Consider the following 27,038-nt stretch of genomic DNA (forward strand, 5'->3'; position numbering starts at 1 on the left):
GTCCAGAGTAAGACCAGGATCTACAGCCATTAGTTTGCATACTGGAAACAAGGTATCTTTTGTTTTCTCCCACCACATTAAATTGCTCTTATTTTTAAAAGATTCTCTAATGGGTCTCAGCTAGATGAACTTGAACAGAGTGGTTGGCATATAAATGGTTGGCATATTTACATTCTCTCCTGGCTTGGAGAGGTTGGTAAAGTGGGGTGTTGTGTAAATATAATCCCCACACACCTGAATTCTCACTTAAGACTTCATGAGAGGAGATTTATCAAAGGGATTTTTTTCTGTAGGTTCACTCTGGACTCAAAAGTTCACATAAACCCTAGAAGGATGGGTTTGTTCTACTCAAGAATTCTCATGTTCTTCTAAAGAACTAAACAGTGGGGTCAAGTAAGCTCCTCTCAATTAAAAGCTATTTGAGGGGGGAAAAATCTGAGGAAAAGGAAAAAGAAAAAGCATTATAAATGTTTTGTTCCTTATGGAGCATTCTAAAGTACTATATTCCAAGTGATATATGGGTAGATAAACTGAGACACTGATACACTGGAGAAAAGATTTTTAAATGCTGATAAATCTGGGGTTTTTCCATTTCTGAAATGATTGTTTTAAAGACTAAAATTATAATTTTATTATCCTTCATTAGCTGTTTATCATTCTGACAGGCATAAAAAATTTATTTTTACATTCTTTATGAAGAAGAAATACCTATTTCTCTTTAATAGAATTGCTAAAGCATTAGAGCTTCCTTAAATTAAGCTGTCATATTAAAACAGAAGTCAAATTTAAATTAAAATATGTATATTGGATTATCTATCATATAATAATAATTTAAGCTGATGTTATTTAAACTATTTATGTAGAATTTCTTTTAAAGCATGTCAAAAAAAGGTGAATGTGCATTTTCTCACAGTTTCTTTTATCTATATTTATATTTTGGCCATAATATATGACCAAGTTGATAGGTTCCCACAATAATAGTGGGGTAAGGGAGAGATTCTTCTAAATTATTCAACTACCATACAATACGTCAATTATTAGATAATTATTAGGCAATGTGACAATTATTAATATGGTAAATTAGACTACTGCCATATAATTTGTCTTTAAAAACTGGCTTCAGCCAAACAAGTCCTCCTGTTTCAAAAACCCAGAAAGGGATAAATGGGAAGACTTAGAGGGAAGACCGGCACATCAATTAACTTTGCATTGTTAATCTCTACAGCTCTACAATAAGGTATAGGTTACTTTAAAAATAACTGAACTATACTGAGGAATAAAACATTATCTTCTTTAGGTATAAATTCATGATATTTTTGTTTCACTAATTAAATACTTTAATTTTTTACAAAAATGTTAAAATATAACAGAAATTTTGGTACTGAAAACAATTTTAGAAAGATTCATTAGATTGGTTACTTTTTTCCTTTTTCTATTTGTATATAATATGATCCATTCTAAAGGGACTTAAAACAGCTTGCAAAATAGGTAAAACAGGATTCTTTAAAAAGTTTTAAATGTTCTGATGAAGGGAAAATAAGACTAGAGGAAATAAGATAAAGCCAGAGATGATGTAAGCACCCCAAAATGAGATGCCACAATGTCCTATGGAGCTCTGAAAATACACAAGATATTTGACTCTGAAGTTCCTGGTAGGCACAGAACAAAAATAAACACAAAACCAAGAATATCAGTGTATCTAAGACATGAAAATATACCAATAGTTCAAGAGAAGCCTAAGTACTGGGACCTGTCAAGGAACTTCTCCAGGGCTGCTCATAGAGAGCAGAACGAGGCACAGATTTGTGTCCTGTATGTCTTTATAACTTACAGACAATAATAATAATCCTGTTGGTCTTTATCTTAACTTATGTCTCCAAAAAAGGTGTACAATGCCAAGAAACATTATAGCAAAGACTATTAAATATGTGGCCAAAGTCATGTTGAACAGGTAAGCAGATGGTCCAATATAAAAAATGTATTTTGAAAACTTCCAGGGCTTTCTCCATGGATATAATTTTTCCAGCCTAGATTTTGCTAAGAATTAGGCAGGTAAACATTAGAGTCTCATCAAAAAACTTGAAAATTCTTCAAGGTTATTAGAATATAGTTAGCATACAAGGAATATAATCTCACTTCATACAAAAAAAATTTACAGACTACAGAAGATAAAATGAAATTACAGAAATAATTATTCTAAAAATAAGTCATCAACTAATTATAAATAAACCATTAAATACTTTAGGTATATTTAATATTTGAGTACTCATTTAGCAATAGATCTTGAAACTGATATTCTTATTGGCCATGTATATTTTTTTCATATTTTGAGATACTAAATAATGCTGTAATAAATGCACTATATATACATTTTTTGTTAAGAGTGTAAATAATTTATGTTTTTAAGAAGAAAGAAGCCATGGAGTTTAATAATCAACCAACTAGAAATTGGTTTTACATTATCTGAAGAAAACTGAGCCTAATCAAGATACACACTTGAATATACAGCCGCCCCACTATTTTTCAGAGATAGAGGGGAAAACTGATGATCAAGAGCCCAAAGGTTTATGCCAGAGCACATGGTGGCAACAACTGTAGGACTGGACATTTTTCCAAGGAGGTGATACTAATCACCCAGTGAATCTATAAAAAGAAAAATCTCAATAAAGTGCCCATATTATGGCTACTTTTAAGCAATTTTATTTCCTGTAAGCCTTCCAAGACAAATTAATAGCAAAATGTATCCCAAGGTAAGTAAATTGAGGTGGCTTCCACTTAAAGAAGTTTAGCCAGAAGCCAATTCATTGTGGAAGGACATCTGCCAAGAAAAGATCATTCTGGCGGTAGTGTCATCCTGTGAGGTAATGCTGAAAGTAGTTAAATAGCGGGACCAAATTTTCTGTGAAGGGTCTTCCTTGTCAGACAAATAAAGCCATATATTCTTTCGTCCCTCTCAAGAAGAGATATACTAAATATATTGCATATTTTCTGAAGCAACCCATTTACATATTCATGTTCATAGGGTCGATCAAAATGAAGCTTCTACTTTGGGCCTGCATCGTGTCCGTTGCTTTTGCAAGGGTGAGTAGATGGACTTTTCAAATGGCAGCAAGAGTAGAATCATCAAATAATTGTAGCCAGGGATCCATGTTCATGATAGAAGTTGTCATAGTGTTGATAATGATGCAGCAGAGAGATGTGTTAATGGGCACGGGGTTTGTGGTGCCAAACTTTTCAAAAGAAATTTTAAAAATCAAAATGATAAAGTTGTGTGATCCAAAAGTGGATTGACAACGAAGAAAAGAGGTGATTTCAGAAATGCAGTGGGCAGAGAAGGATATAATTATAGGGAACCAGAATTTCATGTAGATGACCATAACGGTCTTTGTCTTCAAATTATAGAAGACTGGATTAGACTTTTTCTGACAGCAAAGTCCCAGCTGGAGGTATTTCTGTAGAGTCACAAAGAGTACTTGATGGAATTAAAGTAAATGGACATAATGACCATCAATGTAGTGTAAATAGAAGAGCCTCTAATGTAAGAAACAGCTGATGGAAAATTCTTAATCCTAGCCAGTGAGTGTGCTAAATATCCTCTTTTGTAAAAAGGAGAAAATTCTGATATCTACCCCATAGAATGACTTTGAGGATTAAATAATTATGTAAAGTGCTTAGCAGACTAACTAGGCTATAGTAGGAATTCAAATGCTACTTGATATTATTAACTTTATTATCTGATATTACTAATTATTATCATCCTGTGAAAATTTCAAGATACTTCTAAATCTCTTAAAATCACCTGGATTAAACTCTAATTCTTAAAACAGTAAATGATGAATTTCCTACACTATTTTGTCATCCTTATCTCATGCTGTGTTCTTTAATCTGAGAGGAATGTATAAAAGATATTGAAGCTTAACTGGAGAACAAGTGGATATATAGTCCTGCAACTGGGTAAGGAGGTGGCTACAAACCACAAATACCCCCCACCCACATACACAGACTGCAAACAAAATCTAAGAGGTAACAGAACAAACACATCTGCAAGACCAGATGTGTGAATAGGACTGAATGATCTTTCAGATGGTAAGATTTATGTACATCTAGGAAATTACAATCCAAAGTCTATCAGCCAATGTAGAACTTCCTGGGACAACTGTCTATGTCAAAAGTATATAATGATGAAAATGATAATAAATAATTTATACTAGTGATTTATATTTCAAAAGTAAATTAACTATACTAATAATAAGATTATACAAATTCTTCAGTAATATAAAATCTAGGTACAGATGTTTTCAAATAACTAACCATAGTGAATTTTTGTTTGTTTGTTTTAGAAGCGTTTCTACTTCTTTGATGAGGTAAAACTTTTTTTCATTTATGTATAAATGTATTTGTTTTTAAAGTATATTTTATATTTTAAAACTGATTTTTTTACAAAGCAATTTGGTGACTACTTTTACTGTTGAAATATTAGTGCTATTAATCTCTTATTTTATAGAAAAATGTTTATGTAGTATAAATCTATTTGCATTTAACATATTTACCATAAGTTCATTATTTCTTTTCAGTGACTAGAAGCATTAAGTGTACTCCCTTTGTAGTGTGACAAAATTTTTGCTACGCCCAGGATTCCTCCTCACGCTTCTGTAAAATTTTATGACAATGTTATCCTAAGCTTACTTCAACAAACTAAGTGATGAATCCAGGAAGGCTTTGCCTGTATGAAAGAGTAGAGCAGAAGAAAACATGTCTAGGCACTACTAGCAGGAGGAATGTGTCCCAAGCTGTTAGATGATTTCTGTGCTGTGAATATTCACAAATCATCCCTATGTAGGAGACCAGAACATTCATCAGCTGACTGATATTAGTTTTTTGTTTTGTTTTGTTTTGTTTAGTTTTTCGTCACTTCTGCCTCAAATTTTGATGACAGGAGTGTGCTAAAAAATTGATACTGGTATCTATACACAAGCATGTGGTAGATAAACATAACAATCTAGCAAAGAAAGGCAGAATCTGAACGTGCACGTTTTTAAACAAATACTATTAGATATATGGTGGAGTATAAAGGCTGTGAAAATAATTTAAAAAATGAAAATAGTATGAGATACTACTTTGAATTTCTCATAAGAGTTAAGATTTGGGGAGAGGGTATAGCTCAGTGGTAGAGCATGTGCCTGAGGTCCTGGGTTCAATTCTCAGTACCTCCATCAACAAAAATAAAATTAAAAAAATAAATTGAATAAATTTTTTAAAAAGAGTTGAGATTTTAATCATAAGAATCTAGGGCTCTATACTCACAATATGCATCACTGGTATTTGTCTCTGTGAACATTATGGAGCATCTATCACTTATGTAGCACGCATCATACCTTCAGGTATGATTTTAACTTGTTAATTCAGGAAACCAAACTAAAGTTGGAAAGAAACATTATACACAATTTTAAATTTTAATAAAGAAGCTTGACCAACTGGGAGATGTAGCAACTCAGACATGAGTAAAGAAACCTTATCTGTTCTCTCCAGTACCTAAGATCTAGCTGGTACATGACAGTACATAGTAGGCATTCATTTTATACCCTTTTAAAAAATTCCTTGAATATCCATCAAGAAAAACTTAAAATATCCCAAAGCCACTGAGGAACAATCTACATTCGTTGAGAAGTTATGTTACAAAGACTTATTTAGTTCCTGGGGTTTTGTGATAAATACAGATGATGACCTAATGTAAGAATTTAGTGTAAATAAGTTGCTAGCCACACAATTAAATCAGAACATTTGGTTCCGTGTACATGAGCGTTTATAAATAGATATGAATAAGGCAATTTAAAGACAGTGTAGAAACACTAGAACCAGTAGGACATTAGGATTGGCCATTGCTCATCTACTTTGTAAGAAGGTATTGGTAATACCAAGACTGAGTCTACATAGTCCCAGGAAAACAAGGCAAACAGCTCTGTTGCTTAAGAAAGAAAATTCCAAGTTACTCAGAGAGTTTTGTCAGTTAGAGTCACTCTGAAAGCAAGCAGAAATCTAAACAAAGATTTTTTTTCAAGAGCCTGAAGTTTAAACTTACTTTGTTTTCTTTGTTGTTTTAGAATTTTGCCTCATCGAGTGAAGAGGTAAAATATATCTAGATTTTTTTATATGTTAAGATATAGAAGTATATTTTATATTAATTTTTAAATAGCATTTTCTATCTAATAATGTTAAATCATTCAGTATTATGTTTGTTTTTCTTTATTGAGTTATAGTCAGTTTACAATGTTGTGTCAATTTCCAGTGTAGAGCACAATTTTTCAGTCAGTATCATTATGTTTTTCCTAGAAAAGTTAAGAAAGTAATTTCAGAACATGTTCTCTTTTCTTGCTATGATGGTCTCATTTAAAAATGGATCTATAAGTATTAACATATTTATATTTATACATTCTGCAATTTTTTATTCATACTGATATCCTACCCAATTTCATTGCCTACTCACTAGGTAAACACTTTTAAATAAAAATTATATAAATAAAGTTTTATATCATAGAAATGTATTGTTGATAAAGAAGACAGTATTTTCCAACAAATATGAAAACTGGGTCTATGTTTATAAATAGTGCCTTTTATTGACAAGTTAACTTCGAATACATGGAAAGAAAATTACTCCATCAACTAGTTACATAAAATAAACATATGATAAGAAATGTTAAATATTTATTAGATTTTAAAACTAGGTTTATGTTATATGAATATTTAATTTCTTGAATTATAATTGGGCTATGCAATGAATCAAAGAATCTAGAGTCATGATATATAAAGAAATACACAACAAATGTGCTTATAAAACTGACAAATTTATGGTAGGAAATAAAACTTTATGTATGTGAGACCAAGAAATGTCTTAATTTTCTATAAATTCTTACATAAGGTTGTGACCTTGGAGCACCCTGACAGTTTTACATACATGTAGGAGACAGACCTAAAGCAATTAAAGGAAAATGAGGAGGTCTTTCTACCAAAAAAACAATGCCAGATGTAACAGTAAATGCATTAGTAACATTAATAATTTCCTCATTTAAACACAAATACTACAGGGAGAATTAAATGTGAAAAGCCAGTAGTGTATGTTGTGAAATGATCATCACAATTAGTTAACATCCATCACCACATACAGTTACAATTTTTATCTTGTGATGAAAACTTTTAAGATCCCTCTTCGCAACTTTCAAGCACACAATAGAGTGTTACTAACTATTGCCAATTGTAACTCAATTGGAAAGAAAAAAAAAAAACATCTAGTAGCCATCATTAACATCCAGCCTGCTTTCCTTCTTAATAACAATTGAAGCTGCCTGGCCTAGAAGGAGTAGAAGCTTTGAGGAAGGGTGGGAGGAGCTGGGAAGGACAGCTGGAGGAGGCAGAGCTAAGTGAGTGCTTCCACTGGCACTTGAGAAGCCCTGAGGGTCCTGAGGGCCTCAGGCTAGGCCGGCAGTGCAGAGGAGGAGGCATGGAAGTGCTCACCCTGTACTGTCCATATTCTTCTCTTCTATTTTTGTCCTGTCTGTGGCTGGCATATTGTGCAGTTGATAACACTCCGACTTGACTACACACAAAATATTTCCCTCTAAATTGAGGTTTATTCAGTTTTCTTAATATATTATTAGCTCCTAGTTTAAAAATTATGCAAGCACACTAGCTATGAGAATGAGCCTAAATTGGAATTCTTAAAAAAAAAAAATCCTCTCTCATTGTACATCATCACAGTCATACCATAAGTAATGTATGGCTAGGATAGAGGTCGTCACCTTTGACTTGTTTGTTCTTCTCTAGGATTACAGTGGCAATTTTGGCAGTCGTTACCCAATTAACCCATCTCTGAATATTCCTTATCCCCTGCCAGAGACTGACTTCGCCCCGCCCAGCAATCCTCCGGGGAATAATTTCCCCAGTTACCCTAGGAATCGTGACCCTGATACACGGATACTCCCAAATCCCTGGATTTTCACTGCTTTTGGAGCCCCCTTCTACCGCATTCCCAACTTTCCCACACCTTCTTGGTTGCCCCGCCCTCTTCCTCCTCCTCCTCGTGGGGATCTCCCCTTCCTCCCACCCCCAAGTAGACGTTGGGGCCCTTTTTCCCCAACTGAGACAGCTCTACCTGTTGCAGCCGAACCATACGTAGCTAAGCCTTTTGTCCCACCTACACCCCCACGCACTGTCCCCGAGATTGAGCCGCCTGCCGTCACTGCGCCTGATGAAGGCGAGCCCGCCGCCGCCGCCGCCGCCGCAGGGCCTCAGCCCTCGGCTTTGGACCAGGTGGGTTGCCTCAGTCTTACTCCCATGACGCACGGAGTTGTAGCAGCGGGAAAGAAACATAATCTCCCAACAGGCAAACGTGCATCGGTTTAAACATTTTAAACACTTCTATTGAGACACAATGACATACAGCAAACTACCAAAACTGAAAGTGTATATTCTGAGAAGTTTTGACTTGTATTTGACATGCGCATGAAAAAACTAACCAGGAAAATGAATATATCCACCACAGCCAGAAGTTTCCTCCTGTTTTGTTTTGCTTTGTTTTGTTTTAATAATCCAACCCTCCCCTTTTTCCTGTTCTTGATCTATTTTCTGCCAGTACAGATTGGCTTGCATTTTCTAGAATTTTATGTAAGCAGAAACACACTATATACTCTTTTGTGTCTGGCTTCTGTCACTCAGCACAATTATTTTATTTGTCCATGTAGTTATTCATAGCAATAGTTCAGTCTCTCTCTCTCTTTTCTTTTTTTTTGCAGAGTAGTATTAGATTATATGGATATATCATAATTTTTTTAACCTACCCATTCATTTATTGATGGACATTTTAATTTCCAAACTGGATATCATTTATTTATATCCATTTGTTTTATTGTACACTGTACTGGCTTAAAGTGCACAGTTCAATATTAAATAAAAGTGATTCAGTGAGTATCTCTGCCTTGTTTTTGACATTAGGGGAAAACTTTCATTTTAGGATACCGTGAGGTTACTAGGCTTTTAACCTTTAGTACACAGGAACAGAGAAACATTTTGATCTAAGGTGAATTTTTCCCATTGCAGAGATCAAACCATCCTGAGTGCTCAATCATATGCCCTGTGAATTTCAAGTTTTTTGTTCTCTGGCTTGTGGAATCAAAAGCTTTCTCCTATGCTATGTTAGCACCAGATACTGTTCCGTTTTGTCCTTTTAAGTGGTTCTTTTACCTAATCTGAGGTAGTATCTTCATATGAATAATGTATCCTTGGTTGAAAGTATCAGAATAACCTTCATTTATTTATTTATTTTTATTGAGATAGAGTTGATTTATGATATGATATATGTTTCAGGTACACATGATAATGATTCAATATTTTTATAGATTTTATACTCTATTTAAAGTTATTGCAAAACAATGGCTACATTTCCCTGTGCTGTACAGTACATCCTTGTTGCTTATCTATTTTATACATAGTTTGTATCTCTTAATCCCACACCCCTATCTTGCCCCTCCCCTCTGCCTTCTCCCCACTGGTAACCACTAGTTTTGTTCTCTATAATAATGAGTCTTTTTCTGTTTTGTTATATACATTTGTTTGTTTTAATTTTTAGATTCCATATATAAGTGATAACATAGAGTATTTGTCTTTCTCTGACTTTTCAGTAAGCATAATACTTTCTAGGTCCATCCACATACTTGTAAATGGCAGAATTTCATTCTCTTTGTGGCTGAATAATATAAATATGTATGTATATAAATATAATATATTTTTATATATGTATATAAATATAATATATATTATATATTATATATAATATATAATTCCATTACATATATATGTGTGTGTGTGTGTGTGTGTATGTGTGTGTATATATATATATCTCACATCTTTCTTATCCACTTATCTATTGATGGACACATACTTTGCCTCCATTTCTTGACTATTGTAAATAATGCTGCATGAATATAGAATAACCATTCTAGATCTTTGTATCTATGTCTTTGTCCCTTTGTTTCTGTCAGGTTCTCTGCCCTGTGAATTTCAGCTATCTTGGTCTTCCTGGATTCCCAGCTCCATCTCCCTTCCCTGAGGCCTGGAAACTGTGTAGGCAGTAAGCTAGGACAATCATCATGTTCATTTCATTTGCTTCCTATCTCTTAGAGATCACTGTTCTTCATAGCTTGATGTTCAGATCTTGAGAAACTGTTGCTTCTCATATTTTTGGTAATTTAAAAATTTGTTCCAGGCAAGAAGGTGATCCAGCTTCTGTGACTCATCTTGACCTAAATGATAGTTCTCTAAACTTTTTAAAAACAATATTTTTTGATAAATACTTTTAAAATACTTCATCCTTAAATTTTAGTAGATGTGGCTATTTTATAAAAGGGACAGTGGGATTCCAAAGCACGTCAAAGATACCCTGGGCACAGGCTGTAAAACAAATGGGAGCTTAAATCCAACAGTGAATAATTTCTAAAGTATATTGCTATTAATTGAATACTCCTACTAGTTGTTTCCTAGAAGAGGTACAAACTTCTGTTCCTATTCCCTTGTACCTGATAGGGATCAGGATCAACTTAAATGGTTGCTTGAAACTGCTCTAGGGAAGTCTGAAGAGCCATCCTTTTCCTCCAATTCTCCACACATGAACGTGCTACTTCAGTAGGTTTCTTCAACACAGAACACTCTCCTTCTGCCCGTATTTACAGGTATTTACATACCTGTAGTTCACGGCTCTCATGAAGGTAGAGAGGAATGTTAGAAAGTATGGATAGAAGGAAATGACTTGATAAGAAGGGGCCTTGAAAACATTGCTAAATATCTTAGACTGTTTCCTGTAGCTGACAGAATTTATTAAAGACCTTCTTTGAGAGGAGTGACTTGACCAGTTCTCTGTTTCCAAAAGTTGAGCCTAATGGCAATACAAGGTATTCTAAATATGAGTTAAGAAGAAATCATCAGGGCACAGCTTCTTAGAGAATAAAGATTATTCAGAAAAGATAGGTCCAATACTATACATTTTTATTATGTATGAAAGATCTTTTTTTTTTCTTTTTAGGTAAAGAAGTGAACTTTTCAAGAGAAGAGAGTACCATACATTTGTTTCGGTAAGTCACATATAATAATGAGATTTAAAAATCATGCATTAAATAGATGAAATCTCATCATCTGAACTTGCTTTACAATACATTTTCTGATATGAAAATGAGAAAGTGGGGTATGGAGAGATATTGCTGGTCTGGCTTCAGACGTCTTAAGTGATGAGCTCATGCCGTATGTGAGAGACTCAGGCAGCTTTTGGACAACTAGACAGTTCTTTCTTACATAGATCCAAAGTGATTATGACTTGAATATTCCAGAATTAGAGGTCAAAAGAGAGAAGAAACTTCCATATGGGGGAAGGGGACTGAATTACAGATGAGAGAAACCACTGTTAAAGCTCTCACAGATCATGCTGTAGGTTGTTCATTCAACCCCCAAACTTACCCCACACTGAGATCCGCTGTTTTAGAAAACAAACAATGGGCTATTTAGATCTCAGATCTCCTGTTCCCACCCCATTCCCCACCCTAACCTTGCCCCCAGTCTGCCATTACACATCGTCCTGGGAAGAAAGGCATCGGTCAGCAAGCTCAATTAGACTCATTCCACCTTAGTCATCTAAGCAACAAATGTGATTTCCCTCATTCCAAGTTCTCATTCATTCATTGCTCCCCAAAGCTGTTCCAATTTTACTGCTATGAATAGTAACTGGACAGAAAAATGGTAAGGCTTGTGTGACCGTCAGCCAAATCAGAATTTCTACTGAGGTGACATCAGTATTTAAAATAGAACTGGAAACCAGATGTGATGGCAGTTAGTATTGTCAGTGATGCCTCTTAACAGCAGCTATTGCCAAGGAAATTAAAAGGCTTCAATTTTGCCTTCTTCTTTATTTAACTTGGGGTTTTATTTAGTTTACTATGATATAAGGTCAAAGGATATTGATCAGTGAATTAATTCAAGATATTACATAAATCTAATAATTTCATATTTTCAGTAAGCATTTGTATTTAGTTTCATACTATATTAATTACTTAATTCATAACAGGTGAAGGAAAGAGTGCCACTTTTCTGGCAAAGTCCCTAAGGCAGAGAAGGAATTCTACTTCAAATCATTCAGTATCAGGAGACTGTTGATCTGAATCCAACACCTCCACGAAAAAAATCCTGTATAATAAATATATCCATGCATGCAAATAAAACGTTGAACTTACATTGCATTTTTAAGTGAATTCATTGTTACACGAATGAATATCTATAAGAAGATAGAGGAAAATGAGCTTGATTCTCTTAAATGTCTTTTAATTGTAGCATGGATTTGTAGATGACCGTTCAATATAGTCCTTTAAGATTAAAATCATAAAGCAAAAAAAAAAAGCAATTTTCTGTAAGCAATTTGGTATTTATTATACAAAACTAATATGTTATTTTCCTTTTCCAGGAGCAATTGGTGCATAAATCAGTGAAATCTATGAAAGTTTATTCTCTTTTCCAAAGAATTTCATTCTGTTATATTAAAAATATCAGTCTCACCATATTGGTTGGTTTGTTGTATTTTTCCATTGGACTGAATTTATACAGAAATTAGGTTTATTGTATAATTTTTCCAATTCACAATTTTTAAAGGCTACTTCCTAAATATGTAAATAATAATTGACAGAGATTTAAACATATGACAGCAGTATGTGCCTTTCTTTTGAATGAAAACTGTCTAAACAAATACAGCCCAAATGGAATGTTTTTAATCTTTTATTTCCAAAGTGGACAGAAGGTAGTCGAAGAAAAGATAAGCCTCATTCCATGGCTTTCTCTCCATTTCCTTTCCCCCAAAATGTTTCACCTACTTTTTAAAACATTTATCTAATGTCAACTTACATAGTAATTTCCAGTGCTAGGCACTGTTCTAGGCTTCTAACCAATATAAACTTATTAAGCTCTTATAATAACCGTATAAATAGATACTATTATTAGTCCCATTTTAAATATTAGGAAACCAAGTAACAGAGAAGATGAATGATTGGTCAAAGATTTCACAGCTAAAAATGTGTCAGGCAGAATGAGAAAGCACACCAAGAAAATGTGGTATTAGAACTTTAGAAGACTAGAAATTAGATTAAATTAATTAGAAATTAGAAGAGAACACAAACTAACTTAAAGTTAAGCATGATGGGTGTACTGGTTTCTTCTGGCTATTGCAAAAAATTGCCAAGTTGGTGGCTTATACAAATAAAAATTACAGGAGGTCCAAAATCAAGTTTCCAGGGCTAAGATTAATGTGTCACCAGGCTTATGGAAAGCTGCTTCTTCCAGCTGTTTCTTTCTCATCTCAGGAAATTACCACATAAAACTTGGAGTCACCCTTGACCCATTCTTTTCACTCATAAATCACACCCAAGCTGTCAGTATATAGTGTCAGCTCTACCTTTGGAAGACAAGCAGAATCTAACAAATTCTGACCATTTCCACTGCTACCATCTGGCTAAAGCCATCATCATTTTTGACTTGGAGTACCATAACAGCTCCCTACTGGATGCCTCTGCAAATATCCTTGTCCATCCATTAACTCCTTCTACCCTATGTCAGATCATGTCACTTCCCCACCTCTAAAGAGCTATGTGACTTCCGTATCAGAATTAATGCCTCATCTCTAACCCTGATAGTGGGACCTTCCATTACCTCTGTGATTTAATATATTTGTTTATCTCAGGTCTTCTCTCAAATGTTAATTAAAATAAGCTAATTGTTGCAACATAGAACTCCCAAATCTCAGCAGCTTAATGCAATAAATAGTTATTTTTTAATTACACCACAGCCCAATGGAAGTTGGCTGGTTCTGCTAGGAGCCTTCACTTCAAACAGTGAAACAAAAATCTAAGTTCCTTTCACTGTATGGCTTTACCATCTCAAACACTTTCTTTTTTTTTTTTCAATTGAAGTACCATCAGTAATAATGTGTCAATTTCTGGTGTACAGCACAATATCCTAGTCAGGCATATACATACATATGTTTGTTTTCATTAAAGGTTATTACAAGATATTGAACATAGTCCCCTGTGCTATACAGTAGAAACTTGTTTTTTAAATCTTTTTTTATATATAGTGGCTAACATTTGTAAATCTCAAACTACCAACTTTATCCCTTCCCACCTCCTTTCCCTGGTAACCATAAGATTGTTTACTATTTCTGCAAATCGGTTTCTATTTTGTAGATGAGTTCATTGTGTCCTCTTTTTTCTTTTTCTTTTTTTTAGATTCCACATATGAATGATATCATATGGTATTTTTCTTTCTCTTTCTGGCTTACTTCACTTAGAATGATGATCTCTAGGTTCATCCATGTTGCTGAAAATGGCATTTTATTCTTTTTAATGGCTGAGTAGTATCCCATTGTATAAATATACCACAACTTCTATATCCAGTCATCTATCAATGGGCATTTAGATTGCTTCCATGTCTTGGCTATTGTAAATGGTGCTGCTATAAACATTGGGGTACATGTATCTTTTCACATTAGAGTTTCCTCTGGATATATGCCCAGGAGTGGGATTGCTGGATCATATGGTAAGGTCTATTTTCAGATTTTTGAGGAATCTCCCTACTATTTTCCATAATGGCTGCACCAAACTACATTCCCATCACAAATGTAGGAGGGTTCCCTTTTCTCCACAGCCTCTCCAGCATTTATCATTTGTGGACTTCTGAATGATGGCTATTCTGACTGGTATGAGGTGATACCTCATTGTAGTTTTGATCTGCATTTCTCTCATAATTAGTGATATTGAGCATTTTTTCATGTGCCTATTGGCCATGTGTATGTCTTCACTGGAGAATTGCTTGTTTAAATCTGCCCACTTGTGGGCTGGGTTGTTTGCTCTTTATTGGTGAATTTAAAACATAAGAGCAAAAGTTTAAAACTCACTGAAAGAGAAAAAACAAGTGGTCCAAATGGTCGGTTATCGAAATCTACTAATATATCTAAAACAAATGAGTGTGGGGGTATAGGGTGGGGAGGCTAGCTCCTCAGCTGTCCTGTGACTGGCAATGCATTCATTCAAGACAGTCACCTTTAAAGTGAATGGGTCTCTGAAGTGGATGCCTCAATCAAATCTTGTCAGATGCCTGCATTACAAAAAGAAAATCCAGCTCTCATGGCTGACACTGCAATGTTTCTCTACAGATTTCCTGTTAAGAGACAGCTAACCCTTTAGAGAGGACACTGCTAGCCATCAGTACCCACAGGTTCACTTGAACTCAACAAACATTCACAGGACATCTGCTTGGGTCCAGGCATGCTGCTAGACCTTAGGGCAACAAAGATAAATCCACTGCAGTAACTGCCCCCAAGGAATACCTGTGTGATTTGGTAAGATATTTGTTTATTTTTATTCCTTCAGAATCAGAAGTAGCTCCTCTCAGAGAGTACAAGTTAATAGACTGGGTACTAGAGACAAAAAAACATGTCCTAGATCTGTGTTCTGGCTTCATGACATTAGGCACTTAACCTCTCTAAAACAAACTTTCAGACTCTGAAAAATAGGCATAATAATCTCAACCTATTAAAAATGTGTTGAGTCTAAGGAAAGACACAATATCTAAAAGCACTTGATACACTTAAGCCTCTGTGATTGTAGCCCAGTTGCCCTACCTCCAAATCATCCAGTAACAGAGCCTGCTACACAGTGGTTACCTTATAAAGGTTTGGCAAATGAACAGATATTTAATATAAATAGGTTACTTGCATTCAACAGTATACAGTTGCCAGGTATGGCAAAGTATTCTTTCTAGTATCAAAAATTGATATTTTGATAGCATATAATATTTGCCGATCTCACCATCAACCCTGACTGTGTATTTGAATAACTCTCTTAAATATCTTCTTTATCAAGGCTCACACAAAAATTCTAATTGGTGGGATGGATCTAAATAATGGTAATTTTTTTAATGTTCCCAAGATAATTCCAAAGCGCAGTCAAGATTGAGAAGAACTGACCTTTATATCATAGAAAAAGAAGACATTAAAACTTAATCTAACTAATTTCTAGAAAATTTTATCCATTTTTACACACAAAACAAAATCCTCCAAATTCTAAGGAAGACCTTTTACTCAAAAATAAACCTGGAAGTTTTTTGAAACTTAAAAAAAAATAGCCTATCTCTGGCCAAATGCTGATAAAGCTGAAAAGAATTACAGGCATTTTAAAGGACACTCCAAAAAGATTATTTAAATTTCAATGGCCTGAGAGTATGGTTACACATCACACATAATGAGAAGTTAAACAGGGCCCTTAAGCATTGGGCAACCTGTAAGAATTTTCTGATCAAGGAAGAATGGAATTAAAGTATTATTTTTGCAATAATAATATAGAGAGAGTATGTGTTCTGTTATTGAAAGAGAATGTGAATGAAAAATATTGCCTGCCATATCAGTAGACAAAGTGCTAAATTCATTAACTTCAGTCATCTGGTTTTCTTTAAATCACAGTAATATTCTGATGTTCTGAGTACCTGGTCCTTGTTGCAAAAACCCCTGTATATCCTGGCCCCTCCCTTACCTCTTTGGAGCAGTCCCTCAGAGTTATCTGAGAAGCTGCCTCCTGGGCTCGAAGTCCTCAGAAAGTCCACGAAATAAAACATAATTCTCAACTTTTAGACTGTATGTTTTCCAGTTGACAAGAAGAACCTAAAACTGAGAATACCACTTTAAAAACCTTGGATAGTGACAACGCAAATAAAAAGAAACAGTGAGAAGAAAAGTGATTTAGAAGAAAACTAAATAATTGTCGATGACTGGTCTGATAAGACAGACCTTTCCAAGGGTAGAAAGGAAGAAGGAATACAGGGTTTCTGGACTGTTTTACCAAACAAAAGTGGAAAGACAGTAAGCAAACCATAAGAGAGAAGATGACCCATTACTGTTTGCTTATTACGTGGATTTCTGCTTTGTTTTTTCAGGATAGGAAAAATAAGTGAGGAAGATAATTTAGTTATGTCAATTTTGAAATTCAAGAAGTGACAGAAAATCATCTAATTAGAAATGCCAGGTAGACAAAGACAGAGAATCAAACTTCATGTGAGAATTAAAAACTGGGGATAACGGTATGACACATTCTCACTCAGTGTATATTGAGCAGACCCCCAAGAGGGGTCACTTTACAGTCAACACTTGAATTCCTGAAAGTAAAGTCTAGAAGAATTGAATAACAACAGCATGAATTTCTGCTCTAAGTGTCATTTTAGGTAATAATGAGTCCAAGCATAGACAATCAAAAGTTTAACCTTATAAATTATTTATCTGATGGTGATTGACCACACACTACCCATCAAGTACATGACACACAGAGACTAAGAGGGTATCATTCTTAAGAGTTCATTGCCTCATTTTACGAAAATATAAATAGGCAATCATAACATAATTTGTTAAGCAGAAAAATGGCATGATCATATGTGTTATTTGCAGCATAGGCTACGGAAGTGTTGAGGAGGGAATGGAGAGAGAAAATAAAGTCCTAATAAGAGGGACAGGTAGGAGACTGTCAAAAGAATTTAGACATATGATGAGATGGCTGAATAAAAACCACCACAGGAGGGACAGAAACAGCCATCGATCACCCTGGCCGGGAGTTTGGTTGTGTAACTACTTTAGGGTAATCTTAGTATTGCTTTTGAATGTAATAGATTTTTACTACACAAGTATAATTTTGGTCATAATTAGTATAACCTCTGAATGTGCTTAATTTATAAAGAACAACACATTAATTACGCCACCCATGACTTAAAGGGTGATTCAAATGTGCCATCCATACATCTGTCTTTTACTTTCCCATACACCCAGTCAGCAAATCCATTTTGACTTACCTCCAAAATATACCTCTATATCCAATTAATTCTAAACTTCTCCGTGGCTTTGAGCCTAGTTCAAGCTGTTGTCATCTCTTAGGAATAATGGGAAAGCCTCCTAACTGATCGACTTGTTTCTGCTTTTACTCCAAGATAATTCCACCAATCACTCTCCCCCACCACCCACCTCGCCCATGTTATCCACTCAGCAGTCACAGTCATATATTAAACCAAACATTATTCAAATCATATCACTTCTCTCCTTAAAAGCCTCCAATGTTTTCTCCATTAACATAGAATACATTCTAAACCCTTCACCATCCATACAAGACTTACCTGCTCTGAATAACAACTTTTCCTACCACATTCCCCACCTCACTCTATGCTTACTGCACAAGGGCTTCCTTTCTTTTTTCAACCATGTTCTGTTTGATCTTATGCAAGAACCTCTGCACTGCTCTAGGAATGACAGGGCACCTTGCTACCTTTGGATCTCAGATAAATACCCTGTTTTAGAATAATAGTTCCTAAATACCCTGTCTAATTAAGTTCCCTCCACCAACCCGGTTGTTTCATGTTCTGTCACGGTTTTCTTTTTTCATAGTAGCTATCTCTTTTTAGCTTTTTATCAATTTGTGCATTTGTCTTTATTGTCACCCTCACCCAACCTCCACAAAAATATAAGCCCAATAAAGACAGGAATTTCTGTGTCTTATTCACCACATTGTTACCACAGTCTACAACAATGTCTGAGACACATTGGGTGATCAGTAAATATTTGGGGGAGAAAAGGAGAAAGAACAGAATAAATAAAGAAATCAAGGAATGAAGGAAGAGAGTTTACAAATCTTCTGTATATCTACAGTACGAAATAATTTCTTGTGAACATTTCTTCTGTGTGTAATTTTGCCCCCTATCTTACATTGAACCAGAATATTAATGTGTGGAACCATGAGGACACAGATTTCCAAAAAATGAGAAACTATCTTGGTAGAATTGTTTATTTGAGATAAATTTGCTTCCATCTCCAAGAGTCAAATAGGGGCTAATTTTAATTTGACTTGGCAAATAATCTAAAAGTAAGACCAATAATGGTGTCATTTATTTCATATATCTTTGATATTCACTTCTGAATATTTTATGGTAAATTTGTGATCACACATTGTAGTCAGTTTTAATAATTATATTGTCAAGACTCAGGCTTTTTTCTTTGGTATATATTGAAGCCTTATGAAAAATTTATAAATGTGAGCAGATAAAACACAACAGGAAGATAAAGAAAATAAACTAAAATGTAAATATAAGAGGCTATAAAACCTCATAAAATCATAATGAATAATGAAATATTATATGGTGTAATGATATCATTTCTCCCCATTTGGGATATAGTCTTTTACTGAGCTTTTCAGGGAATGAAAGAAAGTATTTAACCTAAGAAAAATTTGGCATTTTTAAATAAACATGACATTTTATCACAGAGGAAGGTTTACCTTCTCTGCTTTTATTACAAAGTACCATAGAATATTCTGGTCCATCAGTTGTGGTGAAATTTGAGTTGTACCTATCATTACAGTAATATTTGGGTTTTTTCCTCAGTTCTTTTCTATTGACTGCATTGAAAGAGGTTAGATTGAGTGAAAGCTAAGTGTGAATGTTTTGAATTGATATCATGTCCTTTGTGACGAACAAACCACTGAGAGTGAGAAGACAGGCATCAGGTTTGAGATGTAGGAAATTCATCCAAACCAGAAGATTGGGAACCTCTTCACTTTCTTTGTCTCCCCCATTTATTATATTCAATTTATCAAAAATCTTGTTAATTGTACATTTAAGGCTCTTTTTTTTTTTTTTTGGTGACTTCAATGATGGATTCAAAAAGCCCCTTAAGTGTACATTATAGTAAATAATCCTAAAGCAAACAAAGATGTAACCACCAAAACCTAGAAATTTCATATCAAGTTATAAAACATGTTTAAGACCTCAGATATTTTTTATGTGTCCTTTTATCAAGCCATTCCTTTCTTTATCTCTAAAGTTTAAAACTATCTAGTGGGTTAAGATAATTAATTCTGTTTTTCTTTTTAATTTTACTGCCTCTGATGAATTCCTTAAAATAATATTGCTCAGGTTTGTCTATTTTTGAGCTTTTTACAACAAAAAATACTACCATATACACCATTTGGGGGTCTGCCTTCTTTTGATCAATGTTAAAATACATTTGCAGGGTTCTCTGTGTGTGTTTATTTCCGTTTTACAAGTTTCTTTGCTTTATCGTGTTCTATTTAGCCACTGGAAAATTATATAACGCCATTGCTTGGGGGAGTTGGCTTCTACAAACATGTAATTATTCCCATCTGTTCTTCAGGATGTTGACACCTTTGCTGTTTTTCTCTAGTATCAACTCCAAGGACCACATCCTTCTTCAATGATTGCCAGATGGTTGACTATATATCCTTTCCTGACATGTATTGATTTTTGTGAACAGGTCAGGGCTTCAAGAAATATATTCATTGACTTCTTGAAATGAGTACCAAATGTTAAGATAATCTGTATTTATGTCCTCATTGGTCTCATCTCATCTTGTATTTTAAATACCATACAAATACTGTCATGCCAATGGTTTCCAAATCTTCTAAAGCCTGGATACATCCTCTGAATTCTAGACTCATGTATTCAACCACCTACCTGACTTTCCCATGTAGGTGTTCAATGAGCATCTTAAATATTACATCTGTTAAGTACTGAGCTCATGATCTTCCTCCTACTCAACCTATTATTTCCATCATTTTTCAGTAAATGCCAACATTATTTCTTTAATTTGCTGAAGACTGAACACTTGTTATCGTCCTTGATTTCTCTCTTTCTCCAAAGTTTTACATCTGATCTTTCAAAAAATCTAGGAAGCAGAAACTTTAAATTATCCAGAATCCAGTCATTAATCAGCACCCCTATACTGATATCACCGTGTCCGACATATCTCTCCTAGATTTTTGCAGCAACCTTCTAATCAGCCTCTCTGCTTCTATCATTGTATACCTCCTACCCCCGTCTAGTACTTTTTTAGTGTAAAACTCAAAATAGTCATATGAAAATGTTCATCAGATCTCATTATTTTAAGATACTGCTGGTTGTCATATAAATTTTGTCCAAATTATGACCAAGGAAGAGTAAAATACATGAACCTGATATTAACAAAAGCTTCTTTCCAGCAAGAAAAAATAACTCTTCTACTGAGGTCATATTTCACTTTATTTGTGTAGAGAAAACACTGAGATATCTTTTAGACTCTGAGATATCTATTTAAAATAGCATTAACAGACATTTCAACCTAGGTTTGTTGTGATTCCTCATTATAATAGAGAAGATTAAATTTTTCTGGAGATGGAAGTGATTAATTATTTGACTGATGATCTAAAGTTCTAGTGATGCTTGAATGAAAAGGTTGACATGAATAAAGATAACAGCTGCACCTTAAGTACAAAAAGAGTTTAAATAGCCATGGGACTGAGTCTCAGATCATATTAGAAAGACTCACCTATCACTAAACTTGGAAATCAGGTAATACTGTTAAAATGATTTAACTACATCTATTCCTTTTAAGGTATTTTCTGCAGGATGAAAAATGTATCAATTATACCAGAAATAGAAATTAAGTTCCTTATAGAAATGATATTTATTGTACCCTAAATAGATAACAAATTTTTTAAATTTGCAATTACTTAATAAATTGGGAAGTAGATGAAAAAAATGTTGAAGTCAAAAGCTAAGCTCTCTGTGGTATCTTGGAAAGTATTCTTACATGTTAATATTATATGGTTATTTAATTTCAATGTATAATTTGTAATTCTATAGCATTTTATTTTGTATTAAATAGTAGCCTGTAACTATTAAATGATTGGTCCAACAAATTTAATGCATTTTTCTATACACCCTTGCTTCAAAATTTTCTAATAACTACTTCATGTACTCATATAATCTCTTGACTTGAACTTATGTGTTTATTGCTAAAATTAAAAGTGTTGTTTTTTTATGTGAAGATAAACTCTGATAGTTGTGCAACCCAGGGCTTAATTTGTCCCTAGTAAGTTGATTTGACCATTGTTGCTAGAATTTATTTCATTTACATACAAACATTTATTTTCAGCAGGTTCCTAGTGGGGTCAGAGTAGTTGTTGCTGACAACTGTAGGTCATTTGTTCAAGGGAAAAACAACTTCATTTATCTTATCAAATTTTATAGTTCAGGGTTTAGATACAAGTAAAGAAGGGAAATTATCTTATAATTTGCCCATATTTCACCTAAGCACACTGTTACTTTAAGTTCCACTAAATAGATAGATGGTAGATATGTAGATAGATAGATAGATAGATAGATAGATAGACACACAGACACACAGACACACAGACAAATATAGATGGATAATATGCAGGCAATTAATCTAAGTCTTTATGATAGTCCTGCACCATGAAATGCTTTCATCTGTTTCTGTGACTTTCTGTGTGAAAAAATGTATTACTTTTTAAAAATTTTTTTACCAAAATTATACTGTAAAGACATTTGAAGTGGAATTTCAGAGATGTAGGGAAAATGTGAATCAGAGAATTGATGAATTTGAATAGCATTGAATTAATTAATTCTTTAAGGAAAAAATTTAAGGAAGATGAAGCAAGGAGAACAAAGGAAAAATAGGAATTTTAACCTTATGTATAGCATAAATTATAATAGTTTTCATTAGAAATGTGAAGAATAATCTCACAGAGCCTAATTTCTAGCTACATGGGGCAGATTCAGGGGGGTAGATTTCAAGCTGTCTTATTCAAAAAGGAGGGGTATTATATAAATAGAAATTTTTAGATAAAGTATTATCCCTGGAGATTGTAAAACTTTTCCCTTAAGAATTTTCCAAAGTTGTTAGACTAATATATATTTTCACTAAGACCAGGGCTGGATAATTTATATGTTTCTGAAATGATGGTACTATATGTTTAAAGCACTGTGCTTAATTTGTAGAGCTAAAAAGTGTAAGAAAAACACAGTCCCTCAGTGATGAAAGCATGTATGGCTTATGGAACTAAATATATATATATATACTTCATATCTCACTAAGCATATTCAGAACTGGATTATAAATATACAAGTAATCCTAAACATGCTTAGTAATATCTTATAAGATTCCATAAAATATCCAGAGTTTAACAATTTCTTAAACAGTCAATTAGGTCACGAGACTTCAGAAACCGAGTATTTCTGAGTGGCAGACAGAAAAATGTTTACAAAGCAGCTTTATACTAAGTAGCTTCTCTTCACTGAGCAAGTTGTAGAAATAACTTCTTCACAAAATCTAGGGAAAGAAATCATCAATGATTTGAAGGAATATTTTTAGCCTGCATGGGAGGATAATGATACGGAAAATAAGCCCCCCACCCCCTTTTTCTCTTGGGTGTAGGACTGATGCCCAATAATCATCCTCTACATGGAAGGATTTACCCTTTAAATAGAGAAGCCAGTGTGTGACGTGCCTGTGAATGTGGGGGGAGGGGAGCGTGTGCCAGCATTTGTGTATACAATCATCAGCTAACCTGGCCGCACGTGGAAGACGTAGCTAGAATCCATTTTCTATAGGGATTTGAAGTTACACTTTAAAGTGCTGGGAGGTAAGGCCGAGATTAAACAGCAGAAGCTCCAGAGACGCAGACTTCAGGTCGGGAAAGTCACTTTATAGTGATGTGACCTTACCCAAGTTATTTCATTTTCTCTCATTTAAGAGGTTCCTAAATGAGGTGCTTTGGGAAATAATGACGGTATCCGTGTGAAATATTATTTACAAATGAGACTATTTTATTTTCCTTTCTTATTTTATCCTTCCTTCATGCTCCTTAATAATCAGATGATTTCCTACAAGTAAAAATTTCTACTTTACTGAATTATGTTCATGTTTTTCCTCACAGAAATCTGCTATAATGAAATGCCTGGTTTTGATTTGTATTTTGAGCGTGCTTCTGCAAAGAACAGTAAGTATAAGAAGAATCTGAGGGAGCCCTTTACCATAGCTTTTTAAAATAAATTCTAAGTATAAATTATGTATATGGTTAGATTCTGTATTAAGTTATGAATTCAGTAATTAAAAATAGGAACAAATTGCTTTGACTTAAATATTTAAAGAATTTTTAATCCGTTGACCCACTACCTATGTTTTACAAATGTAAATAACTTGCCATATTGACCTGAGTTTTTTGAGTAAAAGAAATAAAATGTTTTTTGCCCCATGGAAGTTTCCCCTAGGGATTTGATTCTCTTTTTCCCCATCCCAGATGTAAGCCATTCTGAAGCTTGTGTATACGTTTCATTGGCCTGTTTACATAATTTTAGTATGCATATCTATGGCTCTTAAAATAAGTAAAAGGATTTTGTGAGGTTTTTAAAATTTACACAAACATGGCCTACAATATATTGTATATCATTCTGCAGCTTGCTTTATTCATTCAATATTTATGCTGAGATCTACCCAAGTGGATGAATGGATCAATACTTTTACTGAAACTCATCTATGTCATACTAGACCAAATGTATGATGCTTTATTTCTAAATAAAATGAAAACTATATTTCCTATATGATTCTATTTAGTTGATCATCCTTATTTAATGCCTTTGCAGATGGCCTAAAAGCACTATCAGCTAAAACATTGAGAACTCAATAAAATACAACAGTGTGTGTCTATCTATATGTATATAGTAAAAATCTTAATCAAAATGTAAGTTAAATAGTATCAGAGAAAATACTATTTTCTATCAGGATCACAAGGGATAATCTTTATTTTTAATGATGACACAATTAGATAAATTGTAAAATCCAGACAGGATATTAGGCCAAGAAAAATGTATTCTATAACCATTCTGAACATAAAGTAGATACGTATAAATATTGAATTATTGTGATATTTTGACTTTTTTCACTTGGCTGTCCAACAAACAACTTAAATATGACACTTGTCTAACACCCAGCAACTGACCTCCAGATCTGATCTCTGCCTTTTGTCTTCATCCTCCTCTCAGAAACTCAGAACTTCAGTCCTCCAGTTGTATGAGAAAAACATTTGCAATTATCCTTGATTCGACTCTTTCTCTAAACTCTCACATCGAATATGACATTATACTTTGCAAGTGCCAATTTCACAATACATCTTGAATCCAACTATTTCTCACTGCTCCTCCCCTGACAATGCACTATCCAGGCCACCATAGTCTCGCTTGTGGATTTTTGCAATCCCTCCTAACTTCTCTCTTTACTGACATTCTTTACATCCCTTTAGCATGTTTTCTACAGAGTACTGAAAGGGATCATGTCAAAGTCACATTTATCCTTCCAAGATTCTGTAAGTGAACCATTGTGTCTCAAGTCCAAATTTAAAACAAGAAGAAGAAAGTCCTAAATAAGTGAACCATATGTTTAAGATTTATTTCTCCCAGTGAACGTGAATAAATCTACTATTCTACAAAAGAAAACTTTCACTTTATTTATATTGAGGAAGTGTTGCTTTTTGGCAGTTCAGAATACCTCTTTTTTTAAATTAGATAAAGAAATAAGGTAGACATCTATAAAGCACATTTCCAACTTGTCATGCTGTGATTCCTCTTTATAACAGAGGAGGTTAAAGAATTTATTGAAATGAAAAAGAGTATGGAAGCCATTAATCCTTTGACTAGTCATATAGATTACTGGGGATGCTTGGATGAAAGCACTGACATGGTTGAAGATAATGACTGGCCATGAATTTTAGAAAAGGTTTATATAGCTGTAAGACTGGGCATTAGAGCTTTTCAGAATTCTCTGCATACCATCAATCTTGGAAGTAAGGTAATTCTGTTAGCAATAACTTTATTTCCTTTGTTCTCTTTAGGTACCAGGAAAGAAGAAAATTTATTAATTATACAAAAAACGGCAGATAAGTTCTTTGTGGAAAATTAAACTGATTATACCTTAAATGGACCTGAATTAATTAAAATGCAATGATTTGTGAATTAAGAAGTAGCTGAAGGAGATATAGAAATTATACATAGCACAAGTATTGTGCATTAAAAGTGCAAATATGAAATATTAGCTAAGATTTAGTTACCATATTTCAAAGAATAATTTGGAGTTCAAAAGCCTGAGAGAATTATCAATATTATATTACCAACATATTATTATTATTATTCACATGTATAACAGTTGATATAATGTTTGACATAAAGGGTATTTAATTTAAAATTTATTGAAGACTCAAATAATATTTTCTTTGCTTTACTTTCATGATGTCATAATAGCAACCCTATATACTTACATGTCATTTTTATAAAATGGGAAATGATTGTTAATTTTCCATGTGAAAGTAATCTCTGACAATAGTGCAATCCAGAATTTAATTTCTCCCTGGTAAGATGTTTAAGCTCTTATCCTGGTATTTATTTCATCATTATTGTAAGAAGCATTTAATGTAAGATGTTCCATATATCCACCAGTCTTTAGAAGGTTAAGATGATTGTTTTAGACAAATGGAGAAACAAAAATACTTCCCAAGTGTCTTTTAAAAGTTGAGAAGGTGGAGATTTAAAGCTTATGAAGAAATAAGTAGTGCTCTAAATTACCCTTTTTCAGCTAATCTTAGATTACATTATTTAGATAGCACTAAAAAAAAAAAAAAAAAACTCCCCAATTAAGCAATGTTATCAGATGTTGCTAATAGTCCTACACCACACACAGTTGGTCACACATCTCATTGTTTTGAATTTCTTTCTTTTCTACAAAATATTTTATAATTTTTTTCATATGCTTTGCCTGTGGCTCACCATGTGGAATAAAACTAGTCTATGTATCTCAGGAAGAAAGCAATGCAGCTTCTTCTATTCATAGATTTTTACAGTTTTTTCATTGCAAGAAAATATAGCACTGCTTTCATTACTCAAACAACAAATATATTCCTCACCAATATCAAAATTCCAGCCTCCCACTCCCTTTTTTCTTGTGCTTTTCCTTTTACACATTGTTTTCTTTCAACTCCAAATCTTATGCAATATCTAAAAGACATTTAAATGTCAAATTTAACACAGTAAGAAGTCATTCATTATAAGATAAATCTGGATTTGAGAAGTATTTAAATATAAAAAATGTA

General features: G+C 33.7%; 1 protein-coding gene and 1 long non-coding RNA gene across 4 annotated transcripts in view; one reads left to right on the plus strand and one right to left on the minus strand.

Annotated features, from left to right (window-relative positions):
- PRR27 (proline rich 27) lies at positions 1-26,115 on the plus strand. Of its 3 annotated transcripts, XR_006719879.2 has the most exons (8): positions 1-52; positions 3,023-3,081; positions 4,341-4,364; positions 6,102-6,125; positions 7,819-8,304; positions 11,069-11,117; positions 23,838-23,900; positions 25,788-26,115. XR_006719879.2 is itself a non-coding variant. In XM_045506152.2 (7 exons), the coding sequence occupies exons 2-6, from the start codon at positions 3,034-3,036 to the stop codon at positions 11,078-11,080; spliced, it is 594 nt and encodes a 197-aa protein (XP_045362108.1). In that variant the 5' UTR covers positions 1-52; positions 3,023-3,033; the 3' UTR covers positions 11,081-11,117; positions 12,494-13,030. The 3 variants fall into 3 exon arrangements, 2 of the variants coding, with proteins under 2 accessions (XP_045362108.1, XP_074200588.1); XM_045506152.2 differs by lacking the exons at positions 23,838-23,900; positions 25,788-26,115 and adding an exon at positions 12,494-13,030; XM_074344487.1 differs by lacking the exons at positions 11,069-11,117; positions 23,838-23,900; positions 25,788-26,115 and having other exon boundaries at positions 7,819-9,496.
- The window catches only part of LOC141573775 (uncharacterized), a 132,237-nt gene that overhangs the window by 16,849 nt on the left and 88,350 nt on the right, over positions 1-27,038 (minus strand). The gene's annotated exons all lie outside the window — the stretch shown is intronic.

Source organism: Camelus bactrianus, chromosome 2 (assembly GCF_048773025.1).
Source record: "Camelus bactrianus isolate YW-2024 breed Bactrian camel chromosome 2, ASM4877302v1, whole genome shotgun sequence".
Taxonomy (NCBI): domain Eukaryota; kingdom Metazoa; phylum Chordata; class Mammalia; order Artiodactyla; family Camelidae; genus Camelus; species Camelus bactrianus.

Bases quoted from the DNA above. Each gene is read 5' to 3' on its own strand.
- PRR27 (XM_074344487.1), top strand. From the start codon at position 3,034: ATGAAGCTTCTACTTTGGGCCTGCATCGTGTCCGTTGCTTTTGCAAGG. The intron at 3,082-4,340 runs GTGAGTAGATGG...TGTTTGTTTTAG, and splicing joins TGTCCGTTGCTTTTGCAAGG to AAGCGTTTCTACTTCTTTGA. The intron at 4,365-6,101 runs GTAAAACTTTTT...TTGTTGTTTTAG, and splicing joins GTTTCTACTTCTTTGATGAG to AATTTTGCCTCATCGAGTGA.